General features: G+C 35.7%; 1 protein-coding gene across 2 annotated transcripts; it reads right to left on the bottom strand.

Moving 5' to 3' along the window:
* Positions 1-3,133: 3,133 nt before the first annotated feature.
* LOC116196220 (3-oxoacyl-[acyl-carrier-protein] synthase II, chloroplastic) lies at positions 3,134-9,765 on the bottom strand. Of its 2 annotated transcripts, XR_004154792.1 has the most exons (15): positions 8,963-9,371; positions 7,662-7,867; positions 7,169-7,372; positions 6,875-6,985; positions 6,670-6,765; positions 6,483-6,528; positions 6,268-6,347; positions 5,769-5,837; positions 5,503-5,587; positions 5,121-5,275; positions 4,938-5,018; positions 4,265-4,324; positions 4,013-4,170; positions 3,653-3,694; positions 3,134-3,558 (listed from the first exon to the last, which is right to left on the bottom strand). XR_004154792.1 is itself a non-coding variant. In XM_031525838.1 (14 exons), the coding sequence occupies exons 1-13, from the start codon at positions 9,369-9,371 to the stop codon at positions 4,054-4,056; spliced, it is 1,719 nt and encodes a 572-aa protein (XP_031381698.1). In that variant the 5' UTR covers positions 9,372-9,765; the 3' UTR covers positions 3,134-3,558; positions 4,013-4,053. The 2 variants fall into 2 exon arrangements, 1 of the variants encoding a protein (XP_031381698.1); XM_031525838.1 differs by lacking the exon at positions 3,653-3,694 and having other exon boundaries at positions 8,963-9,765.
* Positions 9,766-18,413: the final 8,648 nt, after the last annotated feature.

Below are 18,413 nucleotides of genomic sequence, written 5' to 3'. Positions count from 1 at the left end.
ATTAGGCTGTGGATACTAGGGTACACACCGAAAAAAATTAGCCCCTCTGTGGTGTACTCCGTTAGACATTAGGGGTTACGATGTTAGTTTTTTTCATTTTAAATCCTCAATCTTTAGCCTTTTAATCATGTTGGTTCTAAAATATTTTTTTTTATCATTTCTATTCTCAATTTTTCATTTTTTCCATTTTAGTGCTAAAAAATCAACAGGGAAGGAGCTCTACCGAGGTTGCCGGCGTCCTTTGTAGATACCGACAACCTCAGTGGAGGGTTCGGGGTTGTCGATTAGCGGCCCTAGCTCTCGAATCGATCAGGGATTCCGACTCGATTCTCGGGCTGGGGTCACCGACCCCTTTACCGAGGTTGCCATAACCACAAAGGATTCCGACGACCTTAGTAGACGAGTCGAGATCGTTGATTGGTGGCCCCCACCCCCTCCTTCCTTGTCAATTTTCTTTTTAGGACTAAAATGAAAAAAAATGAAAATTTGAGGATAGGAATGATAAAAAAATTTAGAATCAAAAAAATTAAAATGCTAAAGATTGAGGATAAAAAATGAAAAAAAAAAGAAGAAAACTAACGTCGTAACCTCTTATAGCTAACGTAGTATATCATAGATGGGTTAATTGTCCCTAGCAAAAATATAATGTGCAATTTGTCCAGACCTCAAACCACAATGGTATTTTGTACTTTATCCCATTTATAATGTGTTGATAGATATCTAGTTAATAGATCTCACAATATATTTTATAGAATATAACATCATATTGGATAATATATTAAAATTTAAATTTAAAATTATATCTTTGAAATTCGAACTCCTCTTAAAAGTAAAAAATAAAAAATTCATAATTATTAAATAATATTAAAAAATTTAAACTCAAATATTCTAGACTCAAGTTTTTAAAAAATTTAAAAATTCCAAAAAGTTTCATCAACAATCTGGGTATTCTGAAACCATTAGGGCGATACTATGATGTCTCCACTTCATATGCATATAGATATAGAAAAAAAAATTTAAAAGTTTGTCACTTCAATTTATTTAAAATTTTGACAAAAGAACCTCCCAAAACAAAAATATTTATTTAATTTAAAAATTAAAACAATTGTCAATATTTTCATAACAAACAGCACCTCATGAGGAAATAAAAAAAAGGCCTATCCTGTTTGCATCTTGTCGTAAAATATTTTTAAAAATTTAAGAAAAACTCAAAATTAAAAATATTTATTTAATTTAAACATTAAAAAAATGGTGCTTCGTTAAACAATTGGGAAAGTTACACCTATAGCACGGTTTTTGGTCTTCTCGTAGGATAGTACAAATCGATTCAGTTTGACCATATAGCACGAAAAAAAATTTCATGTCACAACACACCATCTATATTCCATTAAAAAAATAGACGAAAAGCTGACATGACATATGTCTTTGGAGAACCTTGCATAGGTAGAACTTTGTGGGATCCAAGCAAACTTAATACAATAAAAAATATGAAATTAAAAAAGAAAAAGAAAAGCCAAAGTGAAATTAAAAATTAATTTTCATTTTATTTAATTTGTTTGTGTCCGACAAAGTTCCACCTGGCTCCAAAGGGAAAAAAATTAAAAAAATGCCACGCTAATTTTTTATTCATTTTTTAACAAGAAAAAAACGAAGTGGTAGGGAATGAAAAAATGTTATTCTTCTGTGTTATATGATGAAATTAAATCAATTTGTACCACCTTGTGAAAAATGTCAAAGATCATATTGCACGGTCTAATTTTCTCTAGATGATTAAATAATTAATAGTACTCATAAGAAAATCAAATATTTTACTTTATCCGGATCTTATCATAAAATATATTTTTTTAAATCTAATTTTTATTAAAATTGTTAAATTTTTAAAAAAAAATCTTATAAAAAAATCTTTATCAAATATCATCATAACTAACAACACCTAATGAGAAAATAAGAATTTTATTTGGATTAAAAATTAGAAAAGAAAATCGAAAAAGTTCCATTTAGCAATTAGAACATTCTGAAACTATTTGGATCCATCCCGACTCCACCTTCAAAAAAACCGAAAGTATTTTGGCTGTTGCTAGAAGCATACCAGTTTTGGACTTCTTTTGTTCTTTTAATAGAAAAAGAGAAAGTATATTATATTCTTATATCCTATGTGAATTTGACAAGAATACAAATTTTTTATCCCTCCCTCACGAACACCCTCCTTTTTCTTTTTCTTTTTCTTTTTCTTTTGGGGGGTAATCCGCAATGTAAACACTCTCTATTAACTTCTGACAGAAACACAAATTCAGGCTCTGCCGGGGGCGCCTGGGCCGAACAGTTCCAAGCAAATTTCTTCATGGCAGACATGAAGGCCTCTGGTGATGGGAGTAGCTCCATTCCAGTTTTCATGTTACATCAGCTTGAACCTCATACAGTTGGAAATAAAAAGGAAGCAAAGATTGGTATTGAAAAATTGTCTCGGAGATCCGTACTCTCGACTCAATGACAAGAAAGATGGATCTCTACTTAATGACAAGTGCTTGTCTTAGAACGCCCATCACTCTTCGGCTTTTTGCTCCCTCCACCCATGGCCTTTTCTGCCCACTCAGGCCATGGTCGGAGCCTTGTCAGATCCCATTTTGTCAGCACGGTAGCATCCTCCACCCATGGCCTTTTCTGCCTACTCAGGCCATGGTCGGAGCCTTGTCGGATCCTATGCCGACAGCACGGTAGCACACGAGACTGCATTCGCCGTGGTTTGAGAGGCATAGAAATTGGAATTTATGGGACCACAAGATGCTATTCCAAGAAGACTATGCCAAGAAGACTTTGCAATGCTATTCCAAGAAGACTATGCCAAGAAGACTTTGCAATGCAGCACGGGATAGCTCCGAGCGAGGGATGGTGGGCAGTAGTTCCTCAAAGGGATTAGTTTGCTTTGCTTGAAGTGGGTGATGAGTTGTTAAACCAGCTAAAGCAGGTCGATGTTGATTGCTATTGCTCTACAAGTAACTTCACCATCGAAATGTCAACACTCAAAACACCTACTTACATTAAACTTGTGAGACTCATCATTTCCATAAAAAAAAAATACCAAATTCTTCCTAACCTTTATGATCAGCGTAAAGCAGGGCGGCAACAAAATTGCGTATGAACATCGTGCATCAAATAGCCAACCACTTTCCATCACAAAAGTGCAAGGAAAGGCAAATATTGCCAATTTGCTGGGGTTATCAAAATATACATTACAAATTGATCACCAAATAGCCAACCAAATCTAAACCAGTCATCTAGTTTTACAATTGTAACCCACAAGACAAAAAAGAAAAAAAGATCGAACCAAGGCCAACAGTGGCGCTGCCCGAGTTAGTTTTGTCTTGTTCTGCGGCTCGTTTAAAAGCTTGGGAGTACAACTATCTTAAGGAGGGTAAAAAAGAGGAAAAATTTTGGGCTCTAGTAACAATACTAGCAAGGAGTATCGTCTGCATTGCCATGAGTTCGAGTATATCCCAACACAAAATTCATTCGCATGCCCCCACGCTTTGGCTTCCAATGTGTCGGAGTTCTCACAAACTGCAAAATGTAGATCCAAGTTCCAATTAGTTTCTCGGAAGTGACCTCAACTTTGCAATAGCATGTCGTAACAGAAGAACTCTCCATGGATTACCTTGAGAGTAGAAGAAACTAATCCCCCCACAACTACAGAAGGCTATACATATATTTCACAAAGGAAAAGTTTGTCACAGCTCGTGTAATTTTCAGAAGCTCTAATTCTTGAAAACAAAGAACGTACAAGATTTTTCCAATCATCATTTTCAATGTGGTGATGACAGAGTAAGGCTCCATCTGTATCATATTTCTTTTGAGAAGTTTTTTTAGATCAGTGGCCAGTATCCGAATTTAAATCCTTTTCTCCTCTTCAAATTTCTATTGGGTACTTCTTTAACAGTTTCATTGCAAATGCTTCTCTTCCAAGTCTTCTTTCCTACTTCCAGCAGCTAGAGCAGATAAGGACTAAGCAACATACCTTCGCTTCAGTAGAGCAAGGAGAATTCCACCAGGAATGTCCTAATTGTAGGGAGCAAACAGTATGGACGAGTTGTGCCCACCAAACCCGAATGAATTAGACAAACCGACCTTAACCTTCAGTCTCTCCTTCTTCGAGCCCACCAGCACTCTCGTATCCTGATGATCGATATACCACGATTAAAATTCTGCCATTTACCCTTTTCGTATCCAAGTTTCTAAGGAAGTTTGTAAAGTGACCAGGGCAGCATACCACGCCTTCATCTGGGTTCTCCAGATTAATGTTTGGATGAATCCACCCCGTCCTAATCGCCTGCACAATTACCAACAATATATTTCATGAACTCAGAAAAGCCCAGTGGAACAGAATGAAGCATCAAAAAAGACGAGCCTAGATGATTTTGTTAAGACATGGTCCATGCACACTCCACAACAATGAATGAGGTATAATTTAAGCTTCTTCACTAAACCCTATCAGCCACCAAGCTTTGCCTCTGCTCTTTCTGCCACTCAGTAAACCCACTTACTAAAGTTCATATCATGCCCTCTCAAAGTCGGATATATATATATAGAGAGAGAGATATATCAAAGTTCATCACATTTCTTTTGTTACTTCCTGACCTGTTACTTCCTGTTTGCTAGTCTCTCCTATGAAGCCCAACCAACAGTGACCTATCGTCCAAACATGCATAGGAAAATCTAGGTTAAAAGGCCCTGGAGTAATCACAAACAATGTTGTTGTCAGTCGAGCAAAAAGTTTCCTATTGTATGAGGTGTGGGTGCTGCATAACTTTGGCCGTAGCGCACGCCCTTCACATTCTAAATGGGGTCTCTCTCGTAAATAAAAAGGCAAGCAGCTTGCACCATAGAGCTGCAGAATTCTACCAGAACAGGTAACAATTTAAAGCCAGAAAATTTTCAATCACCTGAACTACTGAAACAGCTTCTACACCGCCAGCTGCTCCAAGAAGGTGACCAATCATCGACTTAGTAGAATTCACTCTTAACTGCAATTTCAGACAACCTTGTCAAGTACCAGAAATGATAGTGAAGAAGGCAAAGAAACCGAAATAAAAGGCACAATATGGAAATTGAAAATAGCAAAGTACCTCACTGTTGTGGCCGAAACAGTGGATGAGAGCTTGGTACTCCTTGAGATCTCCAGCAGGAGTGGACGTAGCATGGGCATTTATGTAATTCACATCTTCCCTAGAGACTCCTGCTAGAGCCAAAGCCTTCTCTATGCAGAGAATCACTCCAGTTCCTGTCAAAAAAATTAATGGATATTGGATTTCCGCATATGGTTCTTCATAGACGAGGTGACCAAATTTTTACGTAACCCTTGTCAGGCAAATGAAAAATAAATTACATACTGAAGGCTAATAGTAACTCCGATAACTTTTTTCTTATTTTTACAGAGAATGTGCCCACTATTCATGATTTATATTCATTCAATCAGCAGCTGAGAAAGTACATTAAGTCAAATATTACCATCAGGGTGAGGCTCGGTCATGTGGTAGGCGTCACAAGTAAAACTTCCACCAAGAAATTCAGCATAAATGTTTGCACCTCTTCTCTGCAAGCGAAAAGGTTAATGAATCTGATTACCGAAAGTAAACTTAACTAATTTTTGCTTTGCATCATTTTCAAATATGCTAGCCAAAAATTATCCAAGCCAGCTTATGTAAGAACACGGAAGAAAGGAATTAGAGATCAATAGCAGTGAAGGAGACAAACTTAAGACATAAATTACATACCTTTGCATGCTCTAATTCCTCTAGAAGTAGTACTCCAGCTCCTTCTCCCATGACAAATCCATCACGACTCTGTCCACCCAAAAGAAAAAAGGCCAGGTTAATTTCAGCTTCATGACCTTGAATGAATAAACCAAAGAGAAGCAGTGGCGGATGATATCTCTGAAAACTTGAAAGAATTCATTAACCTTGACTAACATAAGAAGTCATCAGCATTAATTCTGTAGTGTCATATAAATGAAGGTAAGAGAAAAGGGTATTTAGCAACAGATAAAAGGACATCAAACTAGTCACTTCCTTTAAAGAACAGTATTTTGCACACCACGACTACACGATAACGATAGATTATACAATCTTCCCATAAAAGTAATCCTGCATAAATTATTTCAAAGATAAAGCAGCTACAGTTGAACTTATAACAAAAGTCCTTCCATTTTTCTGGCTGAATTCTTCTTTTCATCTTTTATGAAACACATAATAAAAGTGATTAACATGGCATTACACTGTCCCACGGTCTTGAAGCTTTGGTAGGGTCAGCATTCCTCTGAGACAGAGCTCGGCATGCTACAAAACCTCCCAAACCTGAACCAACACTAACCTAATGAGAAACTTATATTTCTTACCTCACTGATATGTAATACATATTATTTTACTTATAAAAAGGGGGAACTATACTTTCAAGAAAAATGATAAAAGTGAAAAAGAGGGAAGAAATACCAATAGGTATGATGACCGCATCTGAGCCACCACAAAGCATAACATCCTGCAAATATCACCACAAAATAAAAAATTAAAAAAAAATTAAAGGCATATGAAGATGGTAAGAAAAAAACAATACCTTTATTTGCTTCATCAAAAGGAGATTTGTTCTTATCCAATTTGAACAATATTTGAAGAAACTTACTGCTTCGCCTCTGATTATGTGGTTTGCAGCATTCAGTATACAAAAGTTGCTTGTTGCACAAGCAGTAGATATCGAGTAGTTAGGGCCCATCCATCCCTGCAGATTGAGAAAGAACTCATGGGTCAAATAAAGATGGATCAAAATCATTTTACCTAATCGTATACTTCTTCAATATATTTTGGTATGAAATCAACTGACTACTGACCAGATCCATCGCAAGCATAGCTGAACCCATGTTTGTGGTAGCAAAAGGTACGCAAAAAGGATTCATCTTCTTATATGAAATCCTTAAAGCTTCAATGGCATCATTAAATACCTGCAGTGATTACCAAAAACGAAGTCAGACTTTAATTTTCCGTAAAAGTTCTCCACAGAGGATTTAGTCAAGAATTGAATTGTCACGATGTCTCACCATAGAACCCAAATTCAAGGCAAAACACATAAGCAACATTCTTGTAAATACTATATAACAGAAAACAAAACAAAAAATTGTCATTACCTTCATCCCGCCCATTGCGGAGCCAATAAGAACTCCACACTTTGTTTTATCTAGCTCCTTCATCACATATTCCGTGATTCCACCATCTGCTAATGCTTTCTTGCCAGCAGTTAGCATGTAAAGCATGAACTTGTCCATCCTCTTTGATAGCTTTGGGGCCACCCACCCATCTGTGGAGAAAGACTTGATCTCTCCTGCAATTCTCTGATAGAGAACAAAGAATGCACAGAAATAGTTATAAATGCCTTCTAGATGAAAATCAAGAATATTAAACACTTCCTTCATTTATGTCACAATATAGGTCTATCACACACTTCCTCCATATTTAGGTTCATTAGCTTAGAAAGAATCATAGATCGCTTCCTGTCACAACCAATGCTGGGATTATAAGTACCAGAATAAATGCATAGAAATTCAGTTATGTGGAAGCAAATGCTGACTTGAAGATTGAAGCAACCAAAAGGAGGAACAGCAGGGCATGAAGGAGAAATACCGTAGGAAATTGAGCGCAGTCAAAGGTCTCTATCTCACTTATGCCACTTGCTCCATCAAGAAGATTATTGTAGAAGACATCAGGGTCGTGACCTAGAGGAGTCACCACGCCCATTCCTGTCACAACTACACGCCTCTGCTTTGTAACAGGTTTCTTCTTTGTGGTGACTTCCTGTGCAGGTTGCAGAGCCACGGCCATTGCCTCCCCTATAGTTTAACACAATCAATGATGAAGAACGAGGGTTCTAGCAATCACTAGAAATTCATAAACTTAGGACATTGAAGAAATTAAGGCAAATAAGAAAAGAAAAAATAATTCTTTTACTGCAAAGACTTATTGATATATATATATATAATGGGATGAGATATAGCGGAACTTTACCAAGGCAAAACAATTGAAACACAGAGCAAGAGAAGCATGCGATACGTGTTCAAATATAACGGGAACAGAAATAGTCAGATATCACTTGAAAGACAAAAGGCGAAACAACAAAAGCATGCAAAAGCTTGTGCGTGGGGTGAGATGCCAGAACACAAGAAACACATGACAAGACCAAGTTTCGTGTGAACAAGGTGCCAGACCATATATTTCAGCTAACCAAGTAGAATTGCATAAGACACATGAAGCGATAACAATGCCCAACCCAATCATGAGGTTAACATAAAACTTTGTTTAAAAAAAAAAAAGGGAAAATCAATTTGGTGAGGTAAATTCTACAACCTTCTTAGAGCTAAACCAGCTGGTATGAGATGGTAACAAAATCGTCTCTGAATTTTGAATATAAATATCACCGACTGAAGGTCACAAGTCATACTACGAGCCCAACAAATAAGCAGGCATTTTTACTCACATCTCTAAACCCCTCTTTCACTACAGCAGTAACACTATGTTTGGTTATCTTTCGATATAGACTTTCTTTATCGGCATCGAGCTGCTCTGCAATAAAGGCGAGCCATGAATTAGTCTCCTAAAGACCCAGATTCCTTTTTTTTCCGTTTGTTCGCCTTAACCAAAAGAATACAAAAGAATTAACACAGAGAGACGCACATTCTCGTTGAAGCAAGCAAACAAACGAACAAACGAACAAACACAAAACGCATCGAATGCCAAACAATCAAAACCCATGTCCTAAACAAACACGGCAGAACAGTAATAAATAAACGAATAAGAGAAAAGCATGACGACCCACATCACATAAAAAAGCTGTCTTTCTTTTTTTCTTTTGTTTTTTTCGCAAGAGCTACTGAGGAAGACGGAAAGGCAAAGGAAAGAAACAGAAGGGATTGGATATTTCTTTTTACCGGAACGGGCAGCTCGATTGAGCCTCCTCTGCCTGCGATTTGTACGGACGGGCCTGGATCCGAACAGGGAAGTGAATCCGTTCTCCCCGAAGAACCCGAGGGAGGCCGACCCCTTAGAGCTGTAGTACTCGTTGCAGGGCTCGAGACAACCGAGGTAAGAGCTCACGAGGCCCTGGAAGCTCGATCCGCAGATGGAGGAGAAGCAATTGTTGCTGCTGCCGCCGCTGGCTCCGCAGCATTGGGAGAGAATCCTCCTCCTCAGCCTCCTGGAGAGCCGCTTCGATGGGGACAGGGAGGAGGCTGAGGTGGGGCTGATTGCATGAGGGTCCTTCTGGAAGGAGGTGGACATGCAAGCCGCCACCAGCCACGTACAGAGGGGAGATGCGACCATGGACGCCGCCGCCGCCATTGGAGCACCTGACCCAGGTAGAGATTTCCTCAGAGAAGAAGGAGAAGGAGAAGGAGAAGGAAGAGACCCAGACCCAGAAATGTATCAAACGAAATGGAATCAGTGGGAGCTGTGTGGGAAATGGCTAATTGAAGGGATGATTGTTGGGGTGGGCAGGGAAGGGAAGGGAAGCAAACAAGGGTCGCATTCGATCTCTTCACTCTCTCTCTCTCTCCCTCTTCTTCTTCGTCTGGTGATGAGATGAGAGGAGAGAGGTCTGTCGTTGTATCGTGTTGTGGTGTGTACAGGGAGAAACGGTTTGGAACGCCAAGTTTTTGGCAAAAATCTGAGCAAACTACGAATAGCAGCAGAGGCTGCCAAGTGCTCTGCCCCTTCCAACTCTCCCCAATTTTCCTTAATTTATTTATCAGTCTGTCTATACAGCAAGCAGAGAAATACATCTGAAAAATATATTTCAATAATTTTATAGTATTATTATTATATCATATATAATTAATATACATAAATAAATAAACAAAAGTATACGAGCCAATAATACGGAATTGAATTACGCAACGCTCCCTACAGAGTAATTCTTTTTTCGCAGATGACGTGATGTTCTGAGTGTTCGAGTTGATGTCGAGTGTCGACTTGGCTTTGGTTTTTCTTTTTTCTTTTTTTTTTTGGGTGAATTAAGGGGCCGAAGCCCATTTACCTTTGGTAACTTAACTCGTGGCTCATGCATTCACTAGCTTTTCGGACAAGAATATATACTTTGATTTCAGAGTTAAAGTTTTGAATTTGTAACTTTGATTTTGATTGTGGAAAAAAAAAAAAAAAATGTAGGGATTGTGGACCCCACCAGTTTGACTTTAAAAAAGTATATTTTGTTGTATAGTGTATTGAGTTAAAGTTAAAGTTAAAATTTTAAATCGCGACTCCGAAACCAAACGAAGCGATAGGGTTCATATATTTGAGAAGAGATCTTACATACGAACAATGAAAATATTAAAAAAAAAATTGGAAAAGAAATTAAATTTGGAAGATCTATGGTCAGGAAAATACAATCAAGATTTCATATTTTTTACATATTTATTAACTTGCCCCATTAACTAAAAAAAAGAAGTAAAGTAAAATATATAAATGGAGCCTTGAGGGCCTTGCCCTTTTGCAATTTTATGATTATAAAATCTTTTTGGGTTATAAAGGGATTCATTGGCAAGGATGAACCGAAGAGTCAATTGATCATTCTAAAATTTTCACACCTTAATTTTTTTGATAAAATTTCTTATATTGATTCCGTAATTCGAAATAATCGTCTCACTATTTGTCCCAAGAATCTCACTCTCTCATTACAAATTTTTAATCCATCCTTGCTCATAGGCTTAGTATAACAAAATAAAATCCTAACAATTAATAAATAAGTACGAGTAGTCTCACATATCGAATTTAAAATCCCTCGGCTATCAAGCAAAATAGGCACTGTTCTACATCCTCTTATATTATAATTGTAATATTATTCCATTGATCACGTTGTTTTGTCAAAATATGATTGTGTTCTCCCGTTGCTGTCAAAGACAGTTTTACCCCTCCCGTGTTTCTCATGTGGTGGGATTTGAATGTGATACGATTATATTTGAGAATCTCATATACATATATATATATGTATGTATGTATGTATGTATGTGTGTGTGTGTAATATATTGCATGTTTCCTGCCACTTTAGCTTGACCACAGCCACTAGATCACTCAAAATGGTCCACAAAGCCTTGTCTGAGCTTACATGACAAGGACACTATTTCATGGATTAACTGCCAGCAGCTTGGAGGTGCTTCGCACAGAATTGACTTCCTGGTTTAGATTCACGACATCTGTGATGTACCACGTACCGATACTTCTTTAAGGATCTCGTTTGCAATAATTGCGAGCAGATAATTCTGAAGCCAGTGAACGTTGCCCGTTAAAATCGCTTATTAATTAGCAAGTCGGTCGCGACTCATCACAAGTCACTCTCATCTCAACTGAACAGATAAGAAACTCCGAGGGAGCATCAATGCATGAAACTTAAGGGAAGGCTGTATCATATATGATGAATTAAATGAACCATCGTCTCCTTTTTCTATGATGAATTAAATGAACCATGGTCTCCTTTTTCTTATTGGGAGGAGATGGGAACTCTGAAAAGGCATTAACTAATGTCCCTCATATCGAGTACAAGTAGAAATAGACCGAAAATGGCACAACAGATAGACATGACGCTCGAATGAAGAGAAGACCAACCTTACCTAAGAAGGCTTTTGGTTAACTCCACTCTTACTCGATGAGATAGAGACAAAATAATTGAGAAAATTATTATTAAAAGATTAGTTATAATAATGTTAAAAAAAATATATAAGAGAATTATTATAAAATTAAAGAAAATGATAAAAAAATAATGAAAAGTTTGGAGAATTTAATATTAAAAATTAATTGTACTAATAATTAAAAAAAAGTATGAGAAACAATCTTTTTATATTATATTAATGCCAGCTCTTGAAGGCTCGAGCAATGAGAGGCATTCACTCGATAAATGAGAGCATGTCACATTAGTCTTAGCAAATTCTTATTGATCGGGTCTTCATTCACTTAATTAATGTCGAGAGGAAAAAAATACTATTTTTAAAGTTTACTTAAAAAAATTACTGCCCTTTTGCTTTCTTTTTGTTTCTGCCATTTCTGTATTTCTCTTTTATCCCGTCCGAAAAGATTCCAATCCGAAAATCTTCAATGTCCCTTTGTTTCTTCTGCCAAGCATTTCCAATCCTCCGAAATTTTTGGTCGACCAACACCGACTTCCGCCTCCGCCGCAAGTCCTCCGTCGCCGTCCGCGACTCCTCCCTCTCTGTCTGCTACTCCTCCTTCACTCCTTTCGACTAAATTGTGGGTGGCCAAGATCGACTCTTGCCCTCTCCGCAGCTCCTCCCTCAATCTCTTCAATAGGTGCCCTAACCTTGTTTATTATTAAATCGAAAAAAATAATGATTGTGTTATTGAATTAAAAGAATAATAAAGTTGAGTGGCGTAGGGTTGGATTACGTAACCAAACAAATAATAAATAATTGTGACTAGGGACTAGCTAGTGAACAATGACTAGGGCAGAAAAAATGTGGAACGGTTTATACTGGGAACTTGGTTAAATGAGATTCTTGTGTATATGAATAGATCGTGGTTTCATCACATATGAGAAATTGATAGATATTGATTTTATTTTTAATCTCACCAGTCAAATTTCTCGACACTTTTTATATCCCCTTTTTTATTCATTTTATGATATTATGATTAGATCCATATGTCTCTCGGAACTCTCTTATAATCAAAAAATAATATTATTTATTGTAAAATTTCATTAGGCCGATAAGCTAATGGATCCATTTTCAACCCAAAGCTCGAGTCAATAAATTATGGTATTCAATTTCTTATAAATCCATTAATTTTTCTTTAATTTTTTATGTGACATAATTTTTTACAATACCCGCTCTCATGTGGCACCGTATGGTTTTTTTCACCATTTACCTACACGTGCTACGTGAACACTTAAACACCTGCCATCAACAACTTATATCGAATCGAGCTCTCCTCTCTTCTAGACTGGGGCCTTAATTACCTCGAGGTGGGCTTCCTCTTTTACAATCGGGCTAGGGAGGTCACACCAACTACGAGCCAAGTTTCCACTTTCGGATTTGGACTTCACTAGCCATAAGTTTCACACTCGGGCCTGGCATAGTGTGAATCTTCACACAGGCTTGCGAAAGCTTAACCTGCTCTAATACCATGTAAAATTTTACTGGACCTATAAACTACTTGGCACATCTTCGACTCAAAAGCTCAAGCAGTATATTGTGTTACCCAATCTCTTATAAATCCATGGATTTCTCTTTAATTTTTGCCCGTTTCGCAATTTCTCTCAACTCCTAGATAACATACTAGGATTATCAGGTTTATAATAGAGCGAGATTGGAGAACAATCAAAGGGTCAAGGACCTCAGCCTCTAGTGAAGACCTGCATGGGAGAAACAACCGAGTGGCTACCGTGATGACAACCAAAGTAGTCCCGACCAAACGGCTGTTAGGGGGCCATGCTCGACGTTGATCTTTAGGGCACTTTCCCATGACACCGATATTGGTTACACGGAGTAGGGCAAGGTCACTGATATGAATCCTACAAGGTCTAGGTCTAAATCGATGCAAGTTGAAATTCCTAATTTCTTGAAGTTCAATACAAAGCTCGGTTTTGTGAATGCCAGTACCCATTGCAGATTGTCATACCCGCACTATAGAAATACAAATGTGGGCATATACAAGACGGGATCCGTATAGTTCAGCTCAAGTCGCGTGCTCTTAACAAAGCTTGGGCTTTATTTTGTATATCAACACGCAACTTCTAGCAAATGACACGACATACTCGTGGTCTTCTTTATAATTAGCAAAAATCTCGTGCATATACAGAGAACTCAAAATATTGTCAATTTAATACTCTTGTTAAAAAATTTAAAACACATAACCAGATCGTAGTACATGTACAAAAGTTTCTATTAGTTAAATTCAATAAAACATATATACTTGTCCAGCTGTACAATTTACTGGCCTATTAGAAAAAATATACATAATATATATAGTCTTTCGCGGGTTTTTACAATGATTTCCACATCCATTCACCCTATTGTTGCCATAAGCGACTCCATATAATTTTTCCTTTTTCTTTTTTCAGTAGTTGCCAATATCAACTTATTTGCGATCATTCCGTGCTCGTTATATAAATACTTCTCCACCATCCTGTAAGATTGAATTTCGTTGAAAACAAGCTGTCACGGTCTCATTAGCTTTAGATTTCATATTGGAGTCATATTATACTTCATGTATAAATGTGAGAATTTTCGCCGGGATTCACGGAGCCTCGAGAATTAGTTGGACGAAGTCTTGACACCCCAAGTTAGTAGAAAAAAATATATAAATAAATGTGAGAATTTTTTTTTTGTCTTTTTGGGTGAATATGAATGTGGGAAAATATTTAATGAACGAGAACTCGGGCTAGCCCTGCAGATGCTCCGATTAATAGGGGAAGTAATGTAATTAGAAATTATACCATACTACATTGCAGGTGGTCACATAATTTGGCTCGTCACTTTGGCGCAAAGTGCAAACGCATGTTTGCACTGACTTCACTACGTACTTCTGTGAACAGTGAGATCGCGATCACGTGTAGGGCTGCACATCAAACAAATATATATATATATATATATATATAAAATAATTGGAGTAGATCAAATGGGCTCATACTTTTTCGACATTCACGTGCGGTCGCATTTTTCAAATCCTACGTACAGAATTAAGTAATTAATGACTGTTAACTCTTATATATATATATATATATACACACACACATTGCCGGCTTTGCCTTAGTTTTGGTCGATACATTAATCTATTTTTCTGACAAATTTTTGTTGGGTAGCAAATTTTCAAGTTCCTTTAATTTTTTCCATTGGCTTCTCTTTTTGGAAAGAAAAGGAGGACCAGCGCTTTTTTTTTTTTTTTCAATTACGGGAGAGATCCATAGACAATAGGTAAAGGATGGAATATGAAATCTCATACAAAAATGAAACTGAGATTTTTTTAATTTTTATAGGATAAAAGATACTTTTGATCTTCAATATCTTCCGTTTTGTTATTTTGATCATAAATCTTCTTTTTTGTACCACTCTCATTCTTAATCTTTCACATGTTTAACACTTTGATTTGGATGTTAATTTTTCCTTTTATACATGCTGATGTGGATTTTGAAGCCACTAAACAGTACGACATGTGGCACTGTTTTTTGTAAAAATTAGATTTAAAAAAAGAAAGAAAGAAGAAAAGATGAAAAGAAAAGCGTTGAACGGGGAAGGAAGTGTCGAAGAGGGAAGGAGAGCCTGGGGGAGTTGGCCGGCGGCCCCGCCCTACCACCGATATAATATAATCATTCTCCTCAATAAAGATGGAAAAGATATTAGCACTTGAAATACAAATTTCAATCATTAAGCCTAATTTAGAATTTGTTGATTGAATTACTGCTTTAAATTTCCTAGTCTAGATATACTTGGGGGGATGCACTATTATTAAAGGATGAATTTTATGAAAACATATAGATCATAAAGAGTCAACTGAAAACCTCTACTCTTGCCATCTATTTGGAAAAACATTGAATATTTAAGGGCACAAATTACATTTATTATATTGCAATTACAAAATAAAAGAATAGTTATGAGATGCCTTCATGGCTTAGATAAAACTTCTGGACGAGCTTTGTCTACGAACAAGGAAGCCGACATCCAATATATAGATTAAAGAAGTTAATTTGTAATTACTGAAAAAAAATTAATTTGTGAGCGCTGGTCACATAATTATTATTATTATATATATATATATGTAGTATTTTACTAGTTAGTATTTTAAATTTTAACCGATTGTCTGCGTCATTAATTTTTTCAGTTACAAATGAGATTCATAAACTTAATACAATGAAATATAAATAGCAAATAACTAATGAATGGGCATTAATAGCCACATCTGAGTGTCAAATCTGAGACCTCTTGGTCACCAGACGAGAGTGTATGCAATCGCACTACACCCTCTTTGATGTTCGCTTCATTAACTTTTTAGGTTTATGATCATGTAATTATGGGTAAATTGCACTGGTGGTTCAAAAAGTTTTACAAATATTTTAATATGGTACAAAAAGTTATTTTTGTTACTTGATGATATAAAATGTTTCGAACTTGTTTCAGTATAGTACAAACCGTCATCTCGCCATTGACACCGTCAAGCTGTCATTTACAAGATCCTGTAAATTTTGCACCACAATGTAACTTATGTAAAACATTTTATATTATTAAGTTACAACTTCAAAACATTTTGTACCATCATGTAATGTTCCACAAAAATCGGTTTTGCACCATCAGCGTCGACTTGACGGCGTCAATGGCGAGATAACGGTTTGTACTATACTGAAACAACTTTGCAATATTTTGTATCATCAAGCAAAAAAAACTTTTTGTACCATATTAAAATATTTATAAAATTTTTGGACTATTAGTGCAATTTATCCCATAATTAATCAACTTTTTTTCAAATCCCCAAAATGCTGGAGAGATGCTCAAAGGAAGAAATGATGATGGAAAAGATGTGAAGGCAGATGAACAACTGTCCCTCTATTCACGCGGAGAAATTGTTACATGGGTAAATATCTCATGTGACATAGCTTGATCAAATTAAATATCACAACTGGATGACGCGCTAATAAAATAACAGGTATAAATAATTACAAGACAATAATATTGCCTAAAATACACCTTAATTAAAGGGACAACTAAATATTATATCAAACAATAACATTTTATATCAAAACCCAAACGAAACAATAACCATAAAATCTTGAAATTGATATGCATAACATTCTATAATCCTAATATATAAATCCTAAAACTCATCAATTCAAACTTTAAAAATCCTATAATCCTAAGTTAACCTTAAAAAAACTAAAAAAGAAGGGAAAGGGGGGGGGAGGGTGGAAGAGAGAGAGAGAGAGAGAGAGAATGAGACGGAGTGGGGGTGGTTAAGGGCGGAGCCAATGAAGGAGTAGGGGACCTGAACTTTGAAAATTTTAAATTTTACCTTAAAAGTATGTATTTTTTAATGTAAAATTAGTACTTTGCCCTTCCTGAACTTTAAAAATTTTAAATTTTACCTCAAAAGTATAAGTTTGCCTCATTGGATAAAAATCTTGGCTCCGTACCTGGGTGGTTATGTTCTATCTTTTCATATTTTAATCTTTTACCTTTTTTTTTTAATATTAAAGATAACTTGTCATTAGGAAATTAACCATTTATTTGGTTAATTTACTAAGTCTTTTTATTTTTTAAAAAAATATTATTTGTTACTACTATAAAAATTTGTGTACTCCTCAACTTCTTTGGTTGTTGCTATAGAGTATGGTCAAGGAAGAAGAACACTTGAAAAGTACACACGTAGTAGCAACAACCAACTTAATGATAGAAAATAATATTAGAAATAATACCAAATTTCTCTTAATATTAGAAAATAACACTTATAGAGTAGTGGCTATGATCTCAATAAAATTAACCAAGATGGGACGAATTTTATCTTTTGTATAAGTGTTAAATGAATTATTTTTATGAAAAAAAAAGAATACCGAGTCGAAAGTAAATAAACCAACATATTCATCGATTTCCGCGTTTATGAATTTTGATGGGGAAGGTAAAGAGGACATTCGAACACAAAATGAAAAAATTATTGGGCGGGATTATTTATTTTCCTTTTCTTTGAATTAAGCAATCTGTTTGTGATTAATTTTAAATAGTCTAATAAAATAAAATACTTATATGAACATTTTGTTCTTTTTTACCAGTTAAAAAATTGAATGAAAATTTATAATATCTTGAACTTCTTATGCTATTATTTAAGAAAGTTCGATTTTGTAAACACCTCTAATTTATAGGATGTGGTTAGAAAAAAGAAAGGACCATTTGTTATTAACTTAAATATGATACAATTTAAATTAAAATAAACGAGTTTAGGTATTACTGCCCATTTAATATAACTAGATGCAAGGCTTGCGCGCATGCGCATGCTAATATTGAAAAGATGACTGACCACTTATGGCATAAGCTTATAGATTATATAAAATGTTCACGAATAATAAGGATTCGTCCATGATTACATTAATAGAGTTGGCTATAAGAAAGTTAATATTTAGCTATGATTTATTTTCTATTAATCCTATTTCAATTAAAGTTCTTAATTTTGGTTCTCAAATAGGTTGATGATGTGCTACAAAATAGTTAACTAAATATTTATATGCTTAAAAAAATAAGATTTTTGTAATTCCTATAGTATAAAAATTTGTACTTTGTTAATGTGAATATGCTAAGAATGCGTATAAATAAATAATTATTTAAAAAAAAAAATTATTTTTAAGACTATATTATATGACTTTTCATCTTCAGTAACTGAAGAACTTTTAAAATTTCA

Source organism: Punica granatum, chromosome 2, assembly GCF_007655135.1.
Source record: "Punica granatum isolate Tunisia-2019 chromosome 2, ASM765513v2, whole genome shotgun sequence".
NCBI lineage: Eukaryota > Viridiplantae > Streptophyta > Magnoliopsida > Myrtales > Lythraceae > Punica > Punica granatum.
The sequence above is the reverse complement of the archived record's forward strand: the minus strand, read 5'-3'. Positions and strand labels throughout refer to the sequence as shown.